Genomic DNA, 22367 nt, shown 5'->3' with positions numbered 1-22367 from the left:
TGAATTGCCGATATAAATGAGTCAGATTAAATAAATTATTAGAAGAATTTTTTACTAAGCAACAACATTTTTATTTATTTAATATTATTTTGTATTTTGACAACGACACCCGACTTGGGCGTCGAAACGTTAATAAAATCATTTTTAGGTAAAATTGTGATTAAAAATGATTCGTACTTTAATTTTTGAGTTGGGCCGTATAAGAATTATTGATTTAGTTGAAGAAGGCCATTCACAGTGGTTCGTGGAGGAAAGAGTGGGTGTTTCTCAGAGTGATTTCTCACGAATATGAAATAGGTTCCTGGAGATAAACTTGATACTGAATAGAGCTCGGTCTGGTAGACCCCGAGTTACCAATAATCGAGAGAATAGATATATCAGAATTTCCATCCGTAGAAATTCTTCTATGTCTGTACCAGCCCTCCAAAGGGAATTCAGGCATGCTACTGGAGTCAGAGTATCGTTATCTACAATAAAAAAAGAATTTTAGACTCAGGTTTGATTAGTCATCGACCAATAAGAGTTCCTCAGCTACAACCTAGACATGTTTTGGACCGCGTCCAGCGGGCTCAAGAACATATAGAGCTCCCCCAACTGTTTTGGAATTTTGTGCTTTTTTCAGACGAGACCAGAATCTGTTTAAATAGTGATAAACGGCGAATTTGTATGTGGCGAGAGCCAACAAGAGCTGCACAACTAGCCACACACGAATTCGCCGGTTATCACTATTTAAACAGATTCTGGTTTCGTCTGAAAAAAGCTCAAAATTCCAAAATTGTTGCGGGAGCTGTATGTGTTCTTGATCCCAATGGAGGCGGTCCAAAACATGTCTAGGTTGTAGCTGAGGAACTCTTATTAGTCGATGACTCCTCAAACCTGACTCTAAAATTCTTCTTCTTATTGTAGCCAACGATACTCTGACTCTTGTAGCATGCCCGAATTCTCTTTGGAGGGCTAGTACAGACATAGAAGAATTTCTACAGATGGAAATTCTGATATATCTATTCTGTCGATCATTGGTAACTCGGGGTCTACCAGACCTAGTTCTATTCCGTATCGAGTTTGTCTCCAGGAACCTATTCCATATCCGTGAGACATCACTCTGAGAAACACCCACTCTTTCTACCACGAACCGCTGTGAACGGCCTTCTTCAACTAAATCGATAATTCTTATACGGTCCAACTCAGAAATTAAAGCACGATTCATTTTTAATCACGTTTTCAAAAATTTCACCACAATAAATTTTTCAAATGTTTACACCTTGGCAAAACCAGGTCAATTAAATGGGTAATCAAATAAAATAAAAAACCAAAAATGGTATATTTTTTATACAAAAGGCTCATTAAATATGTGATAAAGATACAGATTTATAAAAGCGTAACATCGTGAATCAACATCGCGTAACATCAACAAATAGAAAATGATATAAAAACCTTAAAAATTAAAAACTGGAGAAAAAAAAGCGCGAAACAGATCAGAGTGGAGAAGAATCCTGGAACAGGCCAAGACCCAGAAAGGGCTGTCGAGCCAATGATGATGATGATGAACATCGTGAATACAAGGGGTGATGCATAACTTTTGAAACTATGTGTATAATCACATGTATGTATCATAATAATTCTTTTAATAAACAATTTCAAAGAAGAGGGAATTCGCCATAAACAAAGAGGTTCTGCGAAGGATGAATAAAGACACGAAAATATTAATACAAACGAAATAAGAAGATTGGAAGGTATCAAACATATTAAACGTACACAGAGATACAACTTGCTCCTGCTAATAATACAGGAAAAGACTCAAGACAAGAGAACCATAGGGAGGCGTAGAAACCTGAGAGAATGGTACGAACATATGATCAAATAAAATTTTCAGAGCAGCCGTCTATAAAGTCCGAATAGCTATGATGATTGCCGAACTCCGTCGAGGAGATGGTACTTTAGTGCAGGCGCGGATCTACAAATTCATATTAGGGGGGCAGACTTACCTCAAATGCAAATATCATATTTTCCAGATTTAGCCATACGACTCACACTTACTCTAAGGATAAAATACACTATATAATCCCAGATACCTACGGTATCAAAAGTATTGATAGACAATTCACGACTATTAATCTCACTGGTCGTTCTTTACCATAAAGGTTAACCTTTCTACCATCAATGGAGAGGTACTCATGGATTATCTAGTAAAATATAAATCTTTATATCCTTATTGTGTCGCAAATTTGAAACGTGGCTTTTCATGAGATAAGGTTTATACCCAGTGGAATGTATTTGCATTTTAAAATATCATTTTTGTTATTCTTTGAATTGAGAAAAGTATTTCGGATTGTTTATGGTTCCACCGGTACCCAAACAAATGCGCCTGCAAATTATTTTTTAGAGAAGGGTGTTTTAGATTTTATGGCTTCTTTCAATTCTTCGGAAGCGGTTGTCGTGTAAATTAGTGTTTTACTGATGGCTTAGAGTTTAAAGTTAACAGAAAAAAATAATAAAAAATACTTTTAAGGCTAAATACAATAGGGGGGTCCTTGGACCCATTGACACCCCTGTATCCGCGCCTGCTTTAGTGGTACCGGTACAATGTATTGGTAGAACAATCAATAATTCCGGTAACTACCCACGGCTTTTTGGTACAAAACATACTTAATCAGAATCAGAATTAGAATTGACAAAGAAGTTGAAGACATTCGGATAACTCAGATTTTTTACTCAATTTATAAAATGAAATATTTGCCAAAAGTGTAATAAACCTTACCTCTTTTTGTTCTACTTGAGGAAACGTCATACAGAAATTCTCCAAAATGGCCTCCTTGGAATTCTCGACCGAATTTCCTTTCGTTATATGCGTGACTTTGAGAACTTCATGGACCATTGATGGTGAACCATCAATATATACTACATCAACTTGGTCACCAGCACTCTCTAGCTGTATTCCAATTTCTGTGCCTAGAGCACATCCATATGAGTACCCACATAGATGGTAGGGTCCTTTAGGTTGTACTTCTTTAATTTTTTTGACAAAGTACTTTCCAAAATCATTCATAGTATTCATCTCAGTATCACTTGTACATTGAAGACCATAAACTGTGGCATTTAATCTACTTCCGAGAGGTCTTAACACATTGACATGGCCTTCAATTGGATGAATTACAAAAATATTCGTATTCGAACTTTTTGAGTCACGTAGTTTTATTAAAGGATCATCGGATATAAGATATGTATTTGCTTCAACTTGTACACCGAAAGAAATATCTTCATTTTTAGTAGAATCTGAAGCAACTAGTGAATTCAACGTGAGCTCTCGGATTTCTTCAGGACTTAAATCTATATTAAAGTTTCGATAGAGGGTTTGTTTAATTTCTGTTACCATAAGAGAATCTAGGCCAAGCTGTGACAAAGTCAATGACTTATCGATTGTATCTAAAAATCAAATATATCAGTTAAATAAAGTTGCTAAACAGTTGTAAAAAGATTGCAAAACAATTGTAAAAAGATTGCAAAACAGTACATTGAGGTAACTGTTTTTCTTTTAAACGTATTCTATTGCTATTTTACATAGGTATAATAATAATAATATTAATTCACCTAGAAACAAACTCTGGATATGCAAAAAAGTGAATCAACTGCAGGACAGTGGTTTGATGAAGAATATCATAACATAACAGAAAGATAGGATAAAAATAAGAATAAAGGATGCTTAAACGAGAGGAGAAAAAAATAAATCGCAAATATAAAAGAAAAGAAACATACATCTTGGAGGAGGTTTTTACTATAGAACCACCAGGATCAACAATTAGAATGATCTAAATGTCATAGCAAAAAAAATCAGAATTTTCTGTAATAAATATCAAACTTAAGAATGTAAAGTAAATCACTTGACTCCATTTAAATTTACACGGGAGGATGAAATATTTTCTGCCAAGCTACAGAAAGGATTGGACATCTTATTGTCCATTCTAACAAAGATCTGTAGAGCTAACATAACTCTAGGTTATATACCAAAGATTTGGACAGCTGAAAGGGTGGTGTACATACACAAAATAGGACGACAAGACAAACGCCCTACCTAAATCCTACAGGCTGGTCAGTCCTACATTATTTTTGTTGAAAACAATAGAAAAATATCTTAATACGCATATTAAGGAGCGGCCATTGAGGATAATCCCCCCAATTAGACCAGGGCGCATCTGTAAAAATATTAGTACATTTGGACGTTGAGAGGTGACTCAAATTTTTTTGCAGAAATGGCTTGAAAATGTCTCAAATAATAATATTTGAGTTATCCTCCCTCTCAAAAAGGTCCGAAACATTGTTTAAATAATCAAAATGTCGAAAAATGAAGGAAAAATTCGATTTTTTTCTTCGTTTTTTGATCATAACTTTAAAAGTATTCATTCCGAGAAAAGTTGTATTTATGTAAAAGTTGCGTAATTAAATTTACTATAATATAGAATTAGTGAAATATTTAAAAAATGGTCACCCTTGTTGCAAAATAGCAATAGTTGCGAAAAAACCATACAAAAACAAATCCACGAGGAAAAATTTCCTGTAGTTGGCTGTATACCATTACAAAAACATAAAATCCTTTATAAAAGGTATATTTGTTAAAATCCCTATACAGGGCTACATCAAAGACAGAACTAGTTTTCGATCGGTTGACCGATCATCATCAGTGCAATCTTAGAATCTACATGCAAGCCACCAAAGTAAAAATAACAGGGTAAAAACCCTTTATAATTGATCCGTCATCGGAACATATGACAAAGATGTGAATTATAACATGGATGATTAAGATATCCAATGTTTTTCGCCCGAGGTACCAATGAGCTTATTAGGAATTATAGCCATTATAGCTCATTAGCCATTATAAAGGATTTTATACAAAAACAAGTATTCGCATTTTACGTTTTTCAACCATTTATGCTACACTTAGGACTTTCATATTTCACCCAGAAAAACTTTATATTACAGTTAAACAATACGCTAAATTTCATTAGGATTGGTTCAATAGATTTTGCAAAATAAATTTTGCAATCCAGCTCTCGCAAAAAAAATTCATTTTTTCAAAATGTTACAGGACTGAAAATAAAGCAGGTAGCAAGTTGAAATTTTTTTTGCATATAGAAGTATACTGTACCTTTCATTTTCAATTTGCAAAATTAAAATTAATTAACTACCACAGCGTCAGGATTTTTTTTAAATAAACATTAATTATTGGTGCTGCCCGCAGGACAGCGGAGAGTTTGCTCTGATTGGGCATTCCAATTACCTTTGGTAATGATTGATACATTTTAATTTTTATTACATTTCGATATAAGTAAATAAATTTGTTTATTGCAAAATAAAAACACATACTCTATCCTTTGAAATAACACTTATTTTAGCAAAAACTTTCTTTGTTCATATATTTTAACTTAGAGAATAAAAGTTTATTATTTTTATACATATGCAATTGTTTTAACAATATTTTGGTGAAAGGAATTTTGGTGAAAATCAACTTGTGTGAATCGAACACAGCTGTCCTGCGCGTAGCACCAATAATTAATGTTTAATTATAAAAATTCCTGACGCCGTGGTGGTTAATCTATTTTAATTTTACAAATTGCAAATGAAAGGTACAGTATACTTCTATATGCAAAACAAAATTCAACTTGCTATCTACTTTATTTACAGTATTGTAACATTTTGAAAAAATGAATTTTTTTGCGAAAGCTGGATTACAAAATTTATTTTGCAAAATCTATTAAACCGATCTTAATGAAATTTACAGTATTATTTTACTGTATCATAAAGTTTTTCTGGGTGAAATATGAATTTCTTAAGTGTAGCATAAATTGTTGAAAAATGTAAAATGCGAATACTTCTTTTTGTATGTTTTTTTCGCAATTATTGCTATTTTGCAACAAGGGTGACTATTTTTTAAATTTGTAGCTAATTCTATATTGTAGCAAATTTAATTACGCAACTTTTATGTCAGTACATCTTTTCTCGGAAATAAATACTTTTAAAGTTATAATCAAAAAACGAAGAAAAAAATCGAATTTTTCCTTCATCTTTTGACATTTTAATTATTTAAACAATGTTCCGGACCTTTTTGAGAGGGAGGATAACTCAAATATTATTATTTGAGTTATTTTCAAGCAATTTCTGCAAAAAAATTGAGTCACCTCTCAACGTCCATCTCAAAACAGATGGGCCCTGGACTAAATGTTAACCAGCACAAATATCAAGAACAAAAATCCAGAGAAAGAGCACTAAACGAAGTAGTTCAGAAAATCAGTCACCCCATTAATAATATAGAGAATAAATTAAGCTCCTTTCTAGATATAAAATTCAGCAGCATCAAAAAAAATATCCGTTACCACACGCAGCTGAAATTTATGCTATTGAGATGTACCTACAGATACAGGTAAGATTACCAACTGAAAAAAAAAAGAAAGGAACAGATACGAATGAAGGAAAATCATATGAAGCCACAAGAAGTTTTCGAGCTAATGATAATGATGAAAATCGTCCTTGAGATTACTTACCAAGATTTTTTATTCCTAAAATATGAGCTACAGCTTCGACTGGTGTTTTGGTCTTTTGTTTACCCATTTGGTCATCTCTCTCACTGATTACCACGCTAGATCCTATTACGTACTCGTCTACCATAAATCGTTCCAAGGTATTCAAACACGAATCTAAATTTTGAGGTAAGATATCATGAAATACCTAGAAATAGATAGATTAATTCAATGTCGGCTGTTTGATTATAATATATGCTGTTGAATCAGAAAGTTTTGCAATCTAAGAATATTAACCAGTAGTTTGCCTGTTCCTATATACTGAAGTAAAAGCTTAGATAGAAATGTTTAATTATCAAAATCCTATCTTCTCTATACTGTTAATCTAGAGCAGAAAAAAACCGCTTATTTATATACGTTCTATTCACTATTAGTCTGGGCTGATTATCGGAGAATAGGCCATTTTTGGGAAAAGTTATTTCCCAGCAGTTTTATTGCTGGAATCGAATCTTACGGTTGTATATATTAATAATATAGGTATGCAAAGTCCGCAGATAGTGTGCTACTTTTTTTATAAACAAAATGGCGCCCGAAAATCGTGTTTTTTTTCAAATTTTGCTCTATAACTCCAAAGATTTTAACTTGACACCAAAAACACTCAAATAAAAATTCACCGCAATTAAATTCTGCATAGAGACGTGTTTTTCTCGATTCATCTCGACGAAAACTTTCCCCGGAAAAAGCGGTTTTTCCAACAAAATCTTTAATTTTCAACTAAAATTTTAGATAAGTAATTGTTAATCAATAATTAAATACCTTGGTAATATAAAAGCCCTTTCCGTAAAGATTATAATTCCAGAAGCCAATGGAAATTGAATAAACAGTTTAGCAACAATTGAATTGTTAATTACAAATTTACGGTCGCTATAATAACGAGAATAATTATGATGCGTAAGAATAACTATGATTTTTTCATAAAAAGGTACTATACCTATCTAATGTACTTTACCGAATTGGAATTGGACTATTTAAGCGGCCTCAGGAATATCTTAAAGTTATAAACAATTTTTTGGCTTAGAAACAAATAAAATATCTCGGGATATATTAAACCAAATTAAATTGTGAAAACGGTAATCGAAAAACAGTGGCAGGGCGCTTCTTCTAAAAGAAAAAACGTTTAATTATGAAGAGTGGTTCCTGAGATAAAATCGGTCAAAAGTGACCGGAATTTACGGCAAAGATATAAACAAAAGGATCATAATTTTTAAACCATCACCTTTTTATTTTTGTCCTCTTTCTCGACACCAATTTTCATATCTTTAAAATACTCATAACATATATTATTATATTAAAAACTATCGATAATACGTGTGAAAATTGCCAAAAATAGCAAAATTCCAATCAAAAATTAGGTTGGAGCAAATGTAACCCTCAAAGTTCAAAATCGGTATACGTTAAAAAAAATGCATTTTCTCGGCTTTCCATGGAGCAATTTCCTTAATTCTTTTTTTGTTCCCCAATAACGCGAGTAGAGCTATCAAACTAACATATTATTAAATGTCAAACTTGCTTTTGTTTTGTTATAATATATTAATTTATTTATAAGAACAGAAAACTACATATTTTTTCCAGTTGTAGGCTTTTTTAGATAGACTTACTACAAGTGTACCTTTTAAAGTTAAAAACATAAATATTCTCATTTGAAAGCTGTATAATTATTTAAACAATTTTTATTTAAACAAATTAAAATTTTGTGTTATAATAAATAAATTAATTTATTATAACAAAACAAAAGCAAGTTTGACATTTAATAATGCGTTAGTTCGATGGCTCTACTCGAGTTACTTGGGAACAAAAAAAGAATGAAGGAAATTGCTCCATGGGAAGCCGAGAGAATGCATTTTTTTAACGTATACCGATTTTGAACTTTGAGGGTTACATTTTCTCCAACCTAATTTTTGATTGGAATTTTGCTATTTTTGGCAATTTTCACACGTATTATCGATAGTTTTTATTATAATAATATATGTTATGAGTATTTCAAAGATATGAAAATTGGTGTGGAGAAAGAGGACAAAAATAAAAAGATGATGGTTTAAAAAATAAAATCCTATTGTTCATATCTTTGCCGTAAATTCCGGTCAACTTTCACCAGTTGTACCTCAGGAACCACTCGTCGTAATTAAACGTTTTTCTTTTAAAAGAAGCGTCCTGCCGCTGTTTTTCAAATACCGTTTTCGCAATTTAATTTACTTTAATATTTCCCGAGATACTTTATTTGATTATAAGCCAAAAAATTGTTTATAGTTTTAAAATATTCCTGAGGCCGCTTAAATAGTCCAATTTCAATTCTGTAAAGTACATTAGATAGGTATAGTGTCTTTTTATGAAAAAATTATAGTTATTCTTATGCATCATAATTATTGTCGTTATTATAGCGACCGTAAATTTTTAATTAACAATTCAATTGTTGCTAAACTGTTTAATCAATTTCCATCGGCTTCTGAAATTATAATCTTTACGAAAATGGCTTTTTTATTACCAAGTTATTTAATTATTGATTAACAATTACTTATCTAAAATTTTAGTTGAAAATTAAAGATTTTGTTGGGAAAACCCGCTTTTTCCGGGGAAAGTTTTCGTCTAAGTGAATCGGGAAAAACACGTCTCTATGCAGAATTTAATTGCGGTGAATTTTTATTCGGGTGTTTTTGGTGTAAAGTTAAAATCTTTGGAATTATAGAGCAAAAATTGAAAAAAACACGATTTTCGGGCGCCATTTTGTTTATACAAAAGGTAGCACACTATCTGAGGACTTTGCATACTTATATTATTAATACATACAATCGTAAGGTTCGATTCCAGCAATAAAATTGCTGGTAAATAACTTCTCCTTGTATTTTGCTAATTAGCCCAGAGTATATTACGAGTATCAACTTTGCAAATGTTGTACAGACCAATCCTATTTGTCGTTTTTCTTCAAAGTTTAATTTTCATTTTTCTTTATGTGCCTAGTCTGTTTCGAACGTTGGCAATTAACATGGCTATTCTGACTTTGTTTACGACAGATCTGAATAGTTCGGCACATGATAATCCGAACCATTGCCGCAAGTTTTGTTGCTGTGAGTGTCCCCTCGTCACTGGACCCCTTCTGCTGTCTATTTTTCCTTGGATTATCAGCTCTCTCTCTTTCTTGTCGTTTTCGCATTACTGAGGATCGTGATTTCTTCCAATATTACGGACAATATTGTGGACATTCTCCATGCCTTCATTCCATATAGCAAAACTGGGAATACATAACATGTTAAAAGTCGGATTTTGAGAGGTAGGATGAGGCTCTTAGCAGGGGCGGCCCGTCAGGGTAGGCAAGGTAGGCGCCGCCTAACCTCTTCAAATGTACAATAATAAATTATTTATTAATATGAATTATTTATTTCAAAACTGTAATTTATAAATTTTGATACAATACCTAAGTATCTAAAATCTAAATAAAACAAAGCTACTTTTTAATTATCTCCCAAGTTGTAATAATTATTGCACGCTCCCCGTAGCGTAGCAATACTAATGATGGCTCTACTCTAGGTCAGGCGTTTGAAAAATAGCCGAACAGAATTCGCATTTTGTCTCACTCTAAAAGCACACAAGCACAGCGCTCTCGCATTGTCGCTTGACGGCCGTGTGGCGAGTATTTCCAATATTTTCGGGCTATAGGTAGGCTAGATTGTTTTGAGCCTTTGACATTGGTTGTACCGAGCTGCATCTCGGCACTGCCAATTGCATGTTTTAGGATTCTGACTACCAATTCTGAAAAAAACGAAAAGTTCGAATTTTGTCATGAAATTTGGTATGTGGGGTTAGAATAATATTTCTAACAATTTTTCCAAATAACTTTTTGCGATATCTCTAACGCGAAACAAAATATTGAAAATTCGTCCTGTTTGTGAATTCGCAGTAGGCCGCGTTTAAAATTTAAATTTCAGTTGACTATTTTAAAAAATGTAAAACATCAAAATGAATGACTGCAAAATTTCAAATCTGTATTTATTTTGATAGCCGAAGTATAAGCGTGTGCTCATTACGGAGACCAACGGATTGTATCCTCGCTCCGACCCTCGCTCCCTGGTATTTATATTCGTGAATTCTCGCATTTAAAATAATGTGTTTATTTTACATAGCGATCGAAAATATAGTTTCGATCGCTATGTAAAACAAATACATTATTTTATATGCGAGAATTCACGAATATAAATACCAGGGAGCAAGGGTCGGAGCGAGGATACAATCCTTTAGTCTCCGTAGTGAGCACACCCTAAGGGTGTCTTCATCTTAAATGCGACACACTGTATACAGGGTGTTTGGTAAAGAATGGGCCATAGCTTAACCCTAGATTCCTGAGGTTAAAATATGTCGATTTAAGCTAACTCACCTTAGTACGAAAGTTGATAATAACCGAAATACAGGGTGTCAAATTTAAAAATTTTATTTTGTTTATTCTTGAATATTTCCTAACAGACATGAGATAATAACACAAAATTTGGTAAGCTGGGATTTTTTGGGACGAGAAATCTAAATTCGCCACCAAAAATGATGTATTATCCAGAGGGCGAAACATACGCCTTTCAGCGCTCATTTAATAGGTTCAATTTTACCCACTCTACATACTTTCTAAATCAAAAATTTTATTCTGTTAATATTTTTAATTAAAAAAGGTATACTACATTCATCTCGCTAAACTCAACCGTTTTCGAGATAAACGCATTTTAAATCTGCGAGGCAACATAATTTTTTGCATATCATTGTAGTTACACCCGAAAAATAACTTAAAATCATAAAAATTTACAAAAATGTATCTCAAATTTCTTCAAATGGAATTTGCGATGCAATGACATAAATATGAGAACTGGCACAATTATTATGGTTTCAAGTTTATTTTTCGGGTACACTGATATGCAAAAATTATGTTGTATCGCAGACTTAAAATGCGTTTATCTCGAAAACAGTTGAGCTAAGCGAGATGAATGTAGTATACCTTTTTTACGTAAAAATATTAAGCGAATAAAAATGTTGATTCAAAAAGTACGTGGAGTGTGAGATAAAAATAATTTGAACGTATTAAATGAGCTCTGAAAGACGTATGTTGCGCCCTCTGGGTAATACATCATTTTTGGTGGCAAATTTAGATTTCTCATCCCAAAAAACCCCCGCTTACCAAATTTCGTGTTGTTATCCCATGTCTGTCAGGAAATATTCAAGAATAAATAAAATAAAAGTTTGAGTTTGCCACCCTATATTTCGGTTATTATCAACTTTTGTACTAAGGTAAGTTAGCTTAAATCGACCAATTTTAAGCTCAGGAATGTAAGGTTAAGCTATGGCATGGCCCATTCTTTACACCCTGTGTACATATTATATATTATACACTGTATGTGTAGCCTACCCGTATACTGAGGTCACGAGCCGCCACTGGCTCTTAGGTGTGAAAATTTGCCTTATCCTAGTGAACGACGCTCTTGCTTTTTCTATTCTTACACGTATTTCCTTTGCTTGATCCCAACTTAAGTTAAATGTTGTTTCTAAACAGATGTACGAATCCAGGTGTTCAATTCCTTGATTGTCTGTTGTCTTGGTCGTTGTTGGGTTTTGCTTATTAACATCCATTTGGTTTTTGTGATGTTTAGTTTGAGTCCGTATTGTGCTCTTGTTTTTTGTATCTTACTCATTAGACAACTCAGTTTCTCCATGCTGCTCGCTAGGACAATTTTCATTGTCATACTTTGTTAGCTTTATTTCCCTTAATTTATATAAAACTTGACTGATTGTTATGTTAAGTCGGCCACTCACTAAATTGGCAACAATTTTGATCGTATGTGACCGTACATTCAACAAAATCGTACAATTTGACCACGGAGAGACTGGCCTGTTTGCTGAAGTACTGCACAATTGATATAGCCGGTTAGCTAAACACAACTGGCTAGTGATTTTAGCAGGTAATTTTTTGTTTTTTGCCAATTTTGCCAAAATTGACAAAATTACTAACTATTTAGTAATTATTAACTATTTAGTAATTATTTTTTTGCCAATTTTACCAAATTGACAAAATTACTTACTAAAATCACTAGCCAGTTGTGTCTGAGTTTAGCGAACGGAATTATCGACAATCTTGTCGAATGATACCGCAGTATCATGAGTGGCCGGGTTTTAACAGATTTAAAAATCGACCAATTACGTAAAATAAAAACTCAACTTTAGAACCGAATAAAAAGCTACAAGCTACAAACAAGTAAAAGAGTATATAATATAAAACATAATAAAATTGTAATTCAACTTACCCTTTCTTCAATTCCCATTTTTTGTAAGATTCCGACCTCCCCTATAGGCCCCCATTGAATAGCCACCGCGGGTAGATTTTCTCTTCTACGTTTCTCACACAACATCTCCATCGCCGAATTAGCCATTCCGTAGTTAATTTGTCCAATATTTCCTCTTCCGGTAGAAATGGACGAAAATACTACGAAATAGTTTAAGTCCGGACAAAGTTTTCGGCTGCATTTGTCAATGTTTTGAGCCGATAAGATTTTAGGCTTAAATACTTCATAAAAGTTTTCTTTAGTTTGGTACAGGAAAAATTGGTCTTTTAATACCAGCGCAGAGTTGAAAATACCTGCAAAATGATAAACATTTTATTAAGCATAGAATAATACGAAATAAATCCTTTTTTTACTTCAGAGTATTGTGTTTGTAATTAATTTTAACAAAAATCACAGCATTGAAAGACGGATAACTTTTGACTCTAAAATTTAAGGGAATTCTTTAATATGAGTTTGACTTAATGTCTCAACTCAGCTGATATAGGTAGCGATAGCCTAATAGTACCTATATAAAATAAGAATCATTACGAAATACTTCACACCCAAGAGGGCAGCACCAACACACCCAAAAATCAGAGTCGAAGGACTAAATACGAAATCCACGGAATACTTATACAGAAAATGAATATCAGAAACGATTGCTGAGAATGAAATAATAGAAAATCATAACTTTTGCCAAAAACTCAAAGATTATTATTAACTCAGCAACAGAATCGCTTGGGGAGAGGAAGGTAACGAATCCTAACATAAAAAAAAAGAAAACCCCATAGTTTAGAGAGGTTTACAGAAAACTCCAATTAGTGGCGTGCTGGAACTTTTCAAGTGGCCCGGTGATTTTATAGAAAAGCGGCCTCCCATCCTTATTTTATCTTCTATTATCTGAACTTTTATTTCTTATTTATAAAACAAAAATACTTCTTCTTTGACTTCGTCTGTTTTTTCAATGTGCCTGTAGTAAGTCGTCGTTCCATCGTTTTCATGGTCTTCCCACTGATCGTCTTTCTATTGAGGAACCGTCTCTCGCTGTCCTTACTACTCTATTTGTTGTCATTTATCGTATGTGGTTGTTCCATTCTATTCTTCTGTTTCTTATCCAATTTGTTATTAATATTGTCCACCTTGAATCTCCGTTGTATATCTATACTTCTAGCTCTGTGTTCCATCGAGTCTTACCATCCCTTACCATTTCTTTTCTTTTCCGATATTTTTATTCTCCATATTGTGTGTCATTTTCAGTCTCCCAAGATCAGGCTGGTGAATGCCCTTGTATTCTCAATATTTCTATACGGGTCAGAGACTTGGACTCTTTGAGTCCAAGTGTGGTGCTTTTGAGAGTGGATGCCTTTGAAATGCCGTGCTGGAGAAGAATGCTGCGCATACCTTGGACAGCTCATAGGACAAACGTTTCCATTCTAAACCAACTCGAAATTAAAAAAAAAACGGCTGTCCACAATATGTCTGCAACAATTTCTGCAATTCTTCGGTCACGTGGTTCGCAAAGGTTACGATAGTTTGGAGATATTAATTGTTTCTGGAAACGTTCCGGGGAGAAGATCAAGAGGACGATCACCAACTAGATGGTCCGATCAAATTAAGAATTCAGCTGGAAAGTCATTCTGCGAAGCTCTTAGAGCAGCTGAAGATAGATACTAATGGAATAAAATTGTTAGGAAGAATATTGGAAGAAATCACGATCCTCAGTAAGAAACGACAAGAGAGAGACGTTGTAAACATTAGTATTCACTTTGAGACATTAGTCTTGCATCTTCTGTTTGCATTGTTTGTTTTTAAGTTGTTTTTCCATTTATAGAAAATATTATAAAATCTATATTATACATAATATATTTTTAATGGATCTATCCTCGCTAATTCCAAGATAACTGCGATACATCGCCTGGTTCTGTTCACTCAGCAAAATCGAAAACATTCAAAAATACCTAAACTTAACGAACTTTTCCCAGAAACACATATCTAAACAAAATACATATATGTACATATATAATTGCTCAGTCGTATTTTGTGTTAATAGTCTATGTTTATATTGTCAGCCCAATAATACCTATTCATGACTCAACTAAACATCTTAATTTTAAGAGTTTTGAAATACAGAGTGTGTATAAAACATACAACTGGAATTAATGCAATATTATTCAAATGGCTCGAACACTATGTATGGAAATAAAATATTTTTGAAATGTTTTGTTAATATCATTCGATTAGAAATTAAAAAAAAAATTTACATCTAAAATTCTTTGTGAAAAAAACTTATTTGACCGGCCTCAAGAGGCCGCGGCCTCTCGGTGATTGCACCGATTCATTTATATGGCCAGCACGCCACTGACTCCAATAACAAATGTAAAAAAAAGAATAAAACCTTTTTACAATACAGAACAAAACAATCACAACAGGCATACAACCAATATAAACGAATCAGAAACGAGATGAATACTTGGTCAAACAAATAAAAATGGAACACTCACAGAGCTTCTCAAAACAGATGGAACACGACTTCTAGGGAACACGAAAAGTAGTATGGAAAATTAATTATTATTAGGACAAACATGAACGAACTAATAAAAACCAAACACGCTCAGAAGGAAACATAGACAGACTACTTTCGATCTCTTTCTTTTTCTTCTTCCTTTTTATTTTTTATTTATTTATTTTACGAGAAAACCCCATTAACAAATTACAATTAACAAAATAAATAACAATATGTAAACAGATTGAAAATAAACTTAATTCTAAATTAAAAATTTAAAATAAATTATTTCCATTAGATATACATTATCATATACACCAGTCATGTCAAAGATACGGCCCGCGGGCCGCATCCGGCCCCCGGGCCATACCAATACGGCCCGCGATCGCAATGTGTCACAGAAAGAAGAATCATGTTTTTTAGAGCTTTTAGACTTCACTCGATTGCTCTACGGAAGTTTTAAAATGCGTACACTACACTACATTTATAAGTCATTTCAAAGGCAGCGCGTGCCTAGACAAGCGAGAGAGATAGACAGTAACACCATCTCTTAGCGGAAACACCCTATTATTTTTGTTGAGAACAATAGAATCTTCCATGCGCTTCGAGTCTAGACTAGAACCTTCCTTATCGATATAAAAGAAGTGCGTCGACGTGTCACGTGAGTCAGTTGCGAAGTAGTGGTTGAGAAGGTATTGTACATTTGTTTGTGTCGTGCGTGTGCGATATCCATAATTGTGTCGAGTTCCATATTTGTTACGATTTCGGCATAATGTCACAAAAACGTAAAGTTGATAGTGAACGTAGAGTTTTTCAGTCTAAATGGGAAAATGCATATTTTTTCATAGAATGGAAAGGTAAACCACTGTGTTTGATTTGCAATCAAACAGTTGCTGTTTGTAAGGAGTTTAACTTGAAGAGACACTATGATACGAATCATAAATCAAAATTCGATTGTTACACTGAAAAAATAAGAATGGACAGATTGTCATCTTTAAAATCTAAACTTCAAGGTCAACAATCGATGTTTACTAAAGCTAATACTGAGAGCGAAGATGCCCTGAAATCAAGTTTTATTATTGCATTAGAAATCGCGAAGAGATCAAAACCTTTCACTGATGGTGATTTTATTAAAGACTGTATGTTGAAAGTTGCCGATGTTTCATTTCCATTTCAAAAGTCAATAATTCAAAATATTTCGCTGTCAAGAAACACTGTTGCTTCAAGAATAAATGATTTATCTCAAAATTTGGTTCCTCAACTGAAGGAGAAAATTAAGGAATTTACAAACTTTTCACTGGCTGTTGATGAGAGCACTGATACTGTTGATACAGCTCAACTTGCTGTTTTTATACGAGGTATTAACAGTAACTTTGAAATAACTGAAGAACTATTAAAGTGCGTTCCATTGACAGGTACTACAACAGCAAATGATATTTATTCTGCATTGGAGCATTTGATGGCAGAATATGGACTCGATTGGAATATACTTAGCAGCACAACTACGGATGGCGCTCCTGCCATGGTTGGCCAACATTCGGGCGTTGTAACTAAATTAAAACAGAAAACATCAGGAAATTTTGTGGGATTTCACTGTATAATTCACCAGGAATCATTGGCATCCAAACATTTAAAAATGGACCATGTCATGCAACCTATAATTAAAATAGTAAATTTTATAAGGAGCAGAGGACTAAATCACCAACAGTTCAGGCAGTTTTTACAAGATTTGGACGAAAAGTTTTCTGATGTCCCTTATTTCACCGAAGTTCGTTGGCTCAGTCGAGGAGTAGTTTTAGAAAGATTTTTTGCATTACGTGACCCTATTCAAGCTTTCATGTTAGAAAAAGGCAACCCAATTGATTATGACAATGACTGGTGGGTTGATTGTGCCTTTTTGGTAGATATGAATAAACACTTGACTGATCTGAATGTAAAGTTACAGGGTAAAAATCTGATTGTCACTCAAATGTACTCATGTATTCAAGCCTTTGAAACAAAGTTGAGGCTGTGGGAAAATCAGGTAAAAAATCAAACTTTGGATCATTTCCCTCATTTAAAATCATTTGGCACAGTGGATCAAAAAAAATTGGATCAATATTCTCAACTTCTGCAAAATATTATCACGGAATTCAACAATCGTTTTGAAGACTTCCACAAAATGAATGAAATGGAATTCCCAATTTTCAACAATCCATTCAATTTTGAAGCTTCACAGGCACCAGTTCATTTGCAAATGGAGTTGATAGATCTTCAATCGGACAGTATTTTGAAAGAAAAATTTAAAGAGGTTAACGCACTTACATTTTATACACAATATTTCAAGAGTTTGGATAACTACCCGGAATTAAAAAAGCATGCAGCACGCATTCTGTGCATGTTTGGTAGCACCTATTTATGTGAGCAGATGTTTTCCGTCATGAAAATAAATAAGAACAAACATCGCACAAGACTTACAAATGAACATCTCCAATCAATTCTTAAAATAAATTAATACAACGAATATGATACCTGACATCAATGAGCTTGTCAAAAACAAGAGAAGTCAGGTATCTGGATCCTCGAGCTCAAAATAATTACCCTCTTTTATAACTTTGATATGATTTTTAACAACCGTATATTATAAGTATACTATTAAATAAAATGTTATAATAATTCAGTACATTTTTTTTTTATTTGAATCTGGCCCGCCGACACATTCTGAATTTAATATATGGCCCTCTGCAAAATTGAGTTTGACACCCCTGATATACACCCTCAAATAGAGACTAGGTTACATCACGTCATATTGCAATCTAAAAATTTATGCTCCTTAACTGACTTTTAAAATAATATAAACTAATACCAAAGACCTCTAGATGATACTGATTTATAATTCTTGCATATCTATCTAAAGGAGAGTAGTAACCATAGTTTGTTCGGTGAAATGGTACAAAAAATGAGATAGAACGATTTCTCCTATTTCTTGAGGGAATCCCAATGTGTAATTGATTCAATAGATCTGTACAATATATTGTACAATTTACTAATTTGTACAGAAATATTAATCCAGCACAAATCCTGCGATCTACCAGGGATTGTAACTTAAGTTGCTTTTCAATTTCACTACACTCATGATCTACTATAATCAACTTAAGTTTATAAGAGCACACCCGCAAGAATTTATGCTGAATGCTTTCAATTGTTGCAATGTGCACTGCATGATATGGAGACCATATCACCGAAGCATACTCTAATCTAGACCTAACTAATGAACAATAAAGAATTTTGAACCCGTGTTGAGCTGGCCCCCCCCACTTGCAAAAATTAAAAAACAAATAGCCCTGATTTATGAGCTATTTATGAGCTCTCATATTCCGCAAACTAAAAATTTTGAGCTCGTTCCACTGAGCAAGAATTTAATACCTTAGTGGGGGGGGCTGAGTCAGCCCCCCCCACTACTTAAAAATAGGAATATTGAATCGGTTTTGCGGCAGAATTACGAGCTATTTATGAGCTCTTGAAATTATATAGTTTCGATTTTTGAGCTCATCCCCTTCACTCCCCAAACAACCCTTTAATTGATTTAACTTAAGAGAAAGATGCTGAGAAAACTTAAAATATATCGTATTGCGGATATAATTCATATAGCTTATATACTCTAAGAATAAACTATTAAATCAAGAGCATTTCGATTATTGAGCTACAACCCCTTCGCCAGAAAACCACCCTATCTTCCCGGCTTAAGAGAAAGTTGTATTTAAAATGCGTTAAACTAATTATTTGGCGACTACATATCATTTAATAATTTATAAGCTTCCAAATTACGCGCATTTAGATCAGTAAATTGCAATTTATTTTGTATAGTGCAGTCACTGAAGGTAAAAATCAACGATTACCTTCAATTTCGGTGAACCTTCATCGATTTTCACGAAAATTGGTCAGTGGTTAGAGGATACGTCAAGAAACAAAGGTGACATGGTACCACCTTGCGCTTTTACCCTGAGGGTGGATACCGCCCCTTCTCGGGGGTGAAAATTATTTTATAAAAAATAAATGCACAAATCAATAAAAGAACAAATTAAAAGCAAAATTTATTATATAAAGTTAATAAAATAAGTCAATACTTTTTAAGTTATTAAAGATCAAAGATTTTAATTATTTGTGAAAAAAATGCATGTTTTGAAAAGGTTTTTTGTAAATCACTGAAAAATTTTAAGTTTTTACAAAAAAGTTAATAATAGTTTAATTCGTATAGCTTATATTCTAAGAATAAACTCTTAAATCACGCGTCTTTCGATTATAGAGCTACAACCCCTTCGCAAGAAAACGACCCCATATTCCCGGCTTAAGAGAGAGTTGTTCTTAAAATAATTTAAATTAATTATTTGGCGACTACATATCGTTTAATAATTTATGAGCTTGCAAAATATACGCATCTCAATTATTGAATTGCCATTTTCTTTCTATAGTGCAGTCACTGAAGGTAAAAATAAACTAGTACCTTCGATTTCGGTAAATCTCCATTCATTTTCACGAAAATTGGTGAGCGGATTTTGATACTATCAACTATTTTCATAGGTATTTCTAAGTACTTTGACAACTATTTAGTACCTAAGTGTTATAAAATGCATCTCTTTCCCGTTATTTAAGCTTGAACCCTTAGATTTTAACAGTCGCGGAAAAAAATATACTTTAATTACCAATAACTTACTTTAAATTAACATTAAAGGGTTTTTCAAGTAAGCAATTTATTATATTTTTTATTAGCTTCAATTTTAGTGATGAAAACTTTTTTGTAAAAACTTACAGTTTTTGAGTCATTTATGAAAAATCGCTCTAAAGCATGCATTTTCTTTCCAAAAATTAAAATATTTGATCTTTAATAACTCAAAAAGTATTGATTTATTTTAATCACATTATATAACAAATTTTGCTTACAATTTGTCCCTCTCTCGATTTGTGGGGTTATTTTTAATAAGGTAATTTTCACTCCCGAGAAGGGGTGACATATACCCCAGGCTAAAACCCCAAGTTGCTATTGCCAATTCGTGAAAATAAATGGAGATTTACCGAAATCGAAGGTACTAGTTGATTTTTACCTTCAGCGACTGCACTATAGAAAGAAAATAGCAATTCAATAATTGAGATGCGTATATTTTGCAAGCTCATAAATTATTAAACGATATGTAGTCGCCAAATAATTAATTTAAATTATTTTAAGAACAACTTTCTCTTAAGCCGGGAATATGGGGTCGTTTTCTTGCGAAGGGGTTGTAGCTCTATAATCGAAAGACGCGTGATTTAAGAGTTTATTCTTAGAATATAAGCTATACGAATTAAACTTTTTTGTAAAAACTTAAAGTTTTTCAGTGATTTACAAAAAACCTTTTCAAAACATGCATTTTTTCCACAAATAATTAAAATCTTTGATCTTTAATAACTTAAAAAGTATTGACTTATTTTATTAACTTTATATAATAAATTTTGCTTTTAATTTGTTCTTTTATTGATTTGTGCATTTATTTTTTATAAAATAATTTTCACCCCCGAGAAGGGGCGGTATCCACCCTCAGGGTAAAGGCGCAAGGTGGTACCATGTCACCTTTGTTTCTTGACGTATCCTCTAACTACTGACCAATTTTCGCGAAAATCGATGAAGGTTCACCTAAATTGAAGGTAATCGTTGATTTTTACCTTCAGTGACTGCACTATACAAAATAAATTGCAATTTACTGATCTAAATGCGCGTAATTTGGAAGCTTATAAATTATTAAATGATATGTAGTCGCCAAATAATTAGTTTAACGCATTTTAAATACAACTTTCTCTTAAGCCGGGAAGATAGGGTGGTTTTCTGGCGAAGGGGTTGTAGCTCAATAATCGAAATGCTCTTGATTTAATAGTTTATTCTTAGAGTATATAAGCTATATGAATTATATCCGCAATACGATATATTTTAAGTTTTCTCAGCATCTTTCTCTTAAGTTAAATCAATTAAAGGGTTGTTTGGGGGTGAAGGGGATGAGCTCAAAAATCGAAACTATATAATTTCAAGAGCTCATAAATAGCTCGTAATTCTGCCGCAAAAACCGATTCAATATTCCTATTTTTAAGTAGTGGGGGGGTGGGGGCTGACTCAGCCCCCCCCACTAGGGTATTAAATTCCTGCTCAGTGGAACCAGCTCAAAATTTTTAGTTTGCGGAATATGAGAGCTCATAAATAGCTCATAAATCAGGGCTATTTGTTTTTTAATTTTTGCAAGTGGGGGGGGGCCAGCTCAACACGGGTGAATTTTGAATGTATTTACAGAAAAAGTTTTACAACTCGTAACTATAAAACCTAGCATTTTTGATGATTTCACTGTAATTGTATTAATGTGTTCCACAAAAGTTAAGTTTTCATCAAATATAACCCCTAAATCCTTAATTTTAGAAACATAATTCAGTGTTATCCCTTGTAATGAATATGAAGTATTCAATTTTCTAATTCCTTTAAAGAAGCTTATGTGACAACATTTAGAAATGTTTAACCTTAGCTTATTTATCCTACACCATTGATCTAATCTATCAACATCTTCCTGCAGAAGTTTTTGATCCTCCAAACTGCCAATTACTCTAAAAAATTTCAAATCATCTGCAAAACCCAGGGCTTCACAGTTCTTAAAACATTCAAAAATACTATTTACAAATAAAACAAAGAAAATCGGAGAACAGTGTCCTCCTTGGGGAACTCCTGAGGTAACATTTATAGAATCTGATTGATACGAACCTATTTTAACTCTTTGCTGACGGTCAGACAAAAAGCTCTCAATCCATTTTAGATTGTCTATGCTAAACCCAACATTATAAAGCCTATTGAGTAATGTAGTATGGTGATCTACTTGGTCAAAGGCTTTGGAAAAATCAGTATATATAGAATCCACTTGTTGAAAGTTTTCAAGTGCTTTTGTAATTTGCATCTGATACGATAATAAATTGGTGACCGTAGATCTACCTGCACAAAAGCCATGTTGGTTATTGGATATT

General features: G+C 33.1%; 1 protein-coding gene across 1 annotated transcript in view; it reads right to left on the bottom strand.

Moving 5' to 3' along the window:
- The window catches only part of LOC114327245 (fatty acid synthase), a 119606-nt gene that overhangs the window by 5563 nt on the left and 91676 nt on the right, over positions 1-22367 (bottom strand). Inside the window, exons 17-19 of the mRNA XM_050643189.1 lie at positions 12839-13170; positions 6534-6717; positions 2759-3423 (exon numbers count right to left, since the gene is read on the bottom strand). Of these exons, the coding sequence (XP_050499146.1) occupies positions 2759-3423; positions 6534-6717; positions 12839-13170 (1181 nt within the window). The remainder of the gene's footprint in view (positions 1-2758; positions 3424-6533; positions 6718-12838; positions 13171-22367) is intronic.

Source organism: Diabrotica virgifera, chromosome 2, assembly GCF_917563875.1.
Source record: "Diabrotica virgifera virgifera chromosome 2, PGI_DIABVI_V3a".
Taxonomy (NCBI): domain Eukaryota; kingdom Metazoa; phylum Arthropoda; class Insecta; order Coleoptera; family Chrysomelidae; genus Diabrotica; species Diabrotica virgifera.
The sequence above is the reverse complement of the archived record's forward strand: the minus strand, read 5'-3'. Positions and strand labels throughout refer to the sequence as shown.